Source organism: Rhipicephalus sanguineus, chromosome 6 (genome assembly GCF_013339695.2).
Source record: "Rhipicephalus sanguineus isolate Rsan-2018 chromosome 6, BIME_Rsan_1.4, whole genome shotgun sequence".
Classification (NCBI taxonomy): domain Eukaryota; kingdom Metazoa; phylum Arthropoda; class Arachnida; order Ixodida; family Ixodidae; genus Rhipicephalus; species Rhipicephalus sanguineus.
Window position 1 is genome coordinate 98,486,967 of NC_051181.1, and position 4,280 is coordinate 98,491,246.

General features: G+C 47.7%; 1 protein-coding gene across 1 annotated transcript; it reads left to right on the forward strand.

Annotated features, from left to right (window-relative positions):
* Positions 1-429: 429 nt before the first annotated feature.
* On the forward strand, positions 430-3,687 carry LOC119397983 (uncharacterized). The gene is made up of 2 exons (XM_037665263.2): positions 430-972; positions 3,051-3,687. Exons 1-2 carry the CDS (start codon positions 586-588, stop codon positions 3,171-3,173), a joined length of 510 nt encoding a protein of 169 aa, XP_037521191.1. The 5' UTR covers positions 430-585; the 3' UTR covers positions 3,174-3,687.
* The last annotated feature ends 593 nt before the right edge of the window (positions 3,688-4,280 follow it).

Below are 4,280 nucleotides of genomic sequence, written 5' to 3' on the forward strand. Positions count from 1 at the left end.
ATGACACAGAATTTTGTAGACGACACCGGCGTATTTTTCCTCTTCGAGGCAGTCTATGACACGGACGAGTTGTTCTTTTAGTTATTGTCATCGCCCTGGCAGATGGGTCCACTGCATGCCTTTCTTCCGTCTTTATAAACTGTCCAGGGCAGCCTGGCACACTTTCGAGATTCTTCAAAGATTGCGACGAACGAATCTCACAACTCGTTCCCTGTGATGTAGAAATTTAGCGCCGCAAACTCGTGTGCTCAGTGTGCTTCAGTATTGTCGCGTTGTGCTTGTCAGCATCAAGCACCAGTCTGCGAATGTTCTCAAGCAAACATGTTTTCGAACGGACGCTCGAAGGTGACGAGTGTTCATCTCTAAAATAAGATAACCCAGAGAAGTCGTCTTGCGTTAACCGCAGATTTAAGTTTTTATCGGGCCACCGCAGGCAAAGCTCTCTCTGCTGCCTTATCGTCCCGGCATGCGCAGTTGACTTACACAGGAATCGTGGTTCTTTATTGTCAGTACAAGGGTCAGTATGCGGAACAAACGCAGTTGTGAGTAAACGGTCAACGACAAAGCCCCCGGTCGAGCGCACCAATGGCGACCAACTGCCGGGAAAAGACGAGACGGCGGCTCTTTGAAGAGCGCGGCTTGAGAAGATCCAGTTCTGTTGACAGCGGTCTGAGGGTGAATCACGAGGACGCTAGCTTGCCCACGGCTGAATCAACCGGCGCTTCGACGCTGGCCACCGCAAGCGATGCGCCCGTTCTGCGGGAGCCGTCAGTTCCAACGCCACCGCGACCAAGTCGTAGGTCACTTCCCGCGCAACAATCGCGGCGTTGCACCTTCCAGCGACCCGTGGAACCCACGAAATCTCAGTCAACTCTGAAGGATAAGGTCATCGACATGTTCAGGCGCAACGGCGGAAGAGATGCGGAGGACCTGGAGCTGTCGTCCACGTATGTGACAGGTGATATGTGGACAGTAAGTGAAAGTATTGTTTATACAATTGTGAAATGTGTGTACGTTTGCTCCTAGAATATTTGTACGAGGCAAGCGAGGTCACTATACTCGGGGACAACTTTCTGCGGCAATGTAGTCAAGGCTACAGAGGCGAATCACGCCATTTCGATGGTCTCGCGGCGCCGCTCGTAGTAGTCCCACACAAAAAAAGTTTCCTGTGTGTAGCCTATGCGTTTAAAAAATGTACAGTTCTAATTTCTTAGCCTCAAATTCATAATGCCACTGATTAATTAGCCAAATTATGTGAAATAGCTTTGCTTTCTTGATTTTCGGGTTTTTTGTTTATTTACTTTTTGGTTGCGGCGTTCTTTACTGGCTTCGCATAGGTTCCCTTCAGGAAAAAGTGGGGAAAATCATGGCATCCTCGTCGACGGTGCTTATTTCCTCCGCTAGCTCGCCACTTCGATCACCGCATATGATTTTCAAGAAGCTTGAGAATCAAAAGCTGTCAAAGCAAACAAAGAAAGTGGTCTGCAACGTGTACACCCAAGTGAGACTGACGCAACCGGGACTCTCCGTCGTTTACGCATTTCGTTCGGTTAGCCTGCTTACCGGCCAAGCGAGCGTTGCACGGCTAAATGTGGAGGTTCTGAGTGGTATCTTGCTTAGAAGCAACTGAAGCGTAGGGAAAGAGTCACTAATATGCCTGCATGCTCAGTGATCGCGGTTCAACGCACTTATCCACGAAGCACATGCGAAAAAATGAACTAGAAAAAGTATATCACTCACGCCAGGACTAAAACCGAAACCAGTTTATCAAGAACTACTTTGGCGCGGTAGAGCAGAGCAGTTAGATCCGCCCCCCATAGCTTTTGCTCCATTGCTACAGAAAGTTGTCCCCGATTATAAACATAAACATAATGCATTATGTTAACTCAGCTGTGTACAGTACAGTGTGGTCCATTGTGAAAGGGAACATGCGAGCGCGTGACCTGTACTCCACGACGGTATAGCTACTGAATATGCTCCCTGTGGGAGCATATACAGTAGTACACTTGAGAGCATATACAGTAACTCTACACGACGGTAGCTTAATTAGAGCGTCAATAAACGGCAGCAAGGGGAAACACGTTCACTGGTGGTGTTATCTTTTGGTGGCCAGAATATCCTTCTAGCGGGAGAAAGAACCTAGCAGGCGCTTGCCTATCTGTCGTGCCTGCATGGTTATCTCGCCCGGCTAAAGATGACGGAGAAAGAGGGCGCTTTTTCCTTAGCTGCCAGCTATCGGCGCTCAAAGCCGCCGTCGCAGAGCAAAGTCCACGCGCTCGCGTGTTCCCTTTCATGATGGACCACACTGTCTCAAATCAAACGTTGAAAATCACACCGATGTCAACGCAGCATTCGTGATAGTTTTCTTCCATTTTCACGCTTTTTGGTGTGTTGTCTTCAATGCAACCTGTCCGCTGCTTAAGCTCCGAATGCAGCTGAATGTACGAAACTAATTTCGCCGGATGGAAATTTTCATTGTAAGCATGCATCGGCTCTATGTGTAAAATACTTTCTACGTCCAGCTTGGGCGAATGTTCGACTGTAATTATGAACGAAAGATGGAAATATGAGGGACCATTTTTTTTGTTAGACAAAACCTTAAGGAAAACGAACAGACAATGAAGCCAGGAAAGGCACAGGGGCGTGAGGAAACTGAAGTGGACGAAAAGAGAACTTGCCGCCGGCATGGACTGAACCGGCAACTTTCGCATAACGCTCCCGATGCTCTACCAATTGTGCTACGGCGGCGGTTGTCCTCCCGTCCACTTTATCGGGTATATCTGTGCACGCGAGCCCGGGAGTGTTAGTCAGCGCCGCTCGTAGCCATGACGGCGAGTGTGGAACACTCTTTTGCCAGTGCTCGTCACGTAGCACGTGATCTTTCTCCTCCTCTCGCTCATTCGCAGCGAGGGTCTCGTTCCGGCAGACCTATGCCTTCAGGTAGTATACGAGGGCTCATTGCTCAGGTGCCAGCTCGGTAAAAGATCACGTATATTCTGTATTATGTTCTAACTTGCACTAAATAATTTCATCGTGTTCTTTTCCTACAGCCCACCTGCCGAGACCAGAATCTGCAAGATCGACCATTACCTGAACGTTTTCCTGATTTCATCAGACGCTCCTTCAGGCGAAAATCCTACCGTGTGCAGAAACCTCGCCCACATTCGCCGTAGATGTTATCATGTTCAAAAAAAGATCATGCGCAGTCTAGTGGACTTCAGAGTTCAGCGAGAGCAATATTCTTAACGCATTCTAATGACTCAAGCTACCGGCGCATGACTACACTTTGCGAAACGTCGCAGAAGAGTTTTCCGTGTCGAAGACGGTCAGTGCTCAAAAGCCTTCATTACTGACGTTAGATAATAACGACAGGCAAATAAGGGCACTTCATTTCTCTTCGCTTACATCGATATTCGATATGTGCCCACTGCTGTTGTATAATGCAGAGCTGTTTGTTAGTGAACGGAAGACCACGTACGCAACACCCTCTTCTGGTATGATCATCGTGCAAATATACGGGCGCGCTACTTTCATTGCTAAGCAAGCCTGTCATACTGGTGTTATTTAAGTAAGTCTGTGGCGGTACTTGTTTTTTAATGTGTAAGCAACGCGTCAGTGCGTTCTAATATCCAAAACCCCTCGTTATGTACAATTATCACTTTTGCGTGGCAGTGCGTGCTTACCTCAATAAAATACACAAATATCTGTGGGAATCTTATTTTAACGCGAAAAATCGAGGTAGTTGCAAATAAATAATATTCGGTTCGAGTGAAAATCAAACCCAGGCCTTCTGTGTGGCAAGCACAAATACTACCATAGAGCCACCTTCAACAAGCAGCGCAGGACGGACAAGCAACAAGAAATGGAACAGAGACAAGCGCTGACTTCTAACTGAGAGCACACCAGTGTGTGAAACTGTTGCGGGAAAAAAAAAAAGAAACCTATACATATGCTATATAGCGTGAGGAGTCTCCCCGAAGCATGTAATAATGCGTGGTAGAAGCGTAGGATCGCACCAGTCGTCAAACGTAACGAATTAGTGCTTTAAAGGCCCACCTATTTAAAAGTGCTCGGGCATAATTGATGAGCATCAAGAAAGCATGAAGATGCGCGTGTTGTCCGACAGACATGTATTGGGTGCTTCTCTAATTCGCGGAACGAAGAATTATGGCGCACTTCGCATATGTACTTGCAGGAGGCGGCATTCTATAGGATAGTCTGAAACGGCCAGAGTAACGCGCACAGATTTGAGTTGCTTTGCTTTCGGCACGGTTACCGAG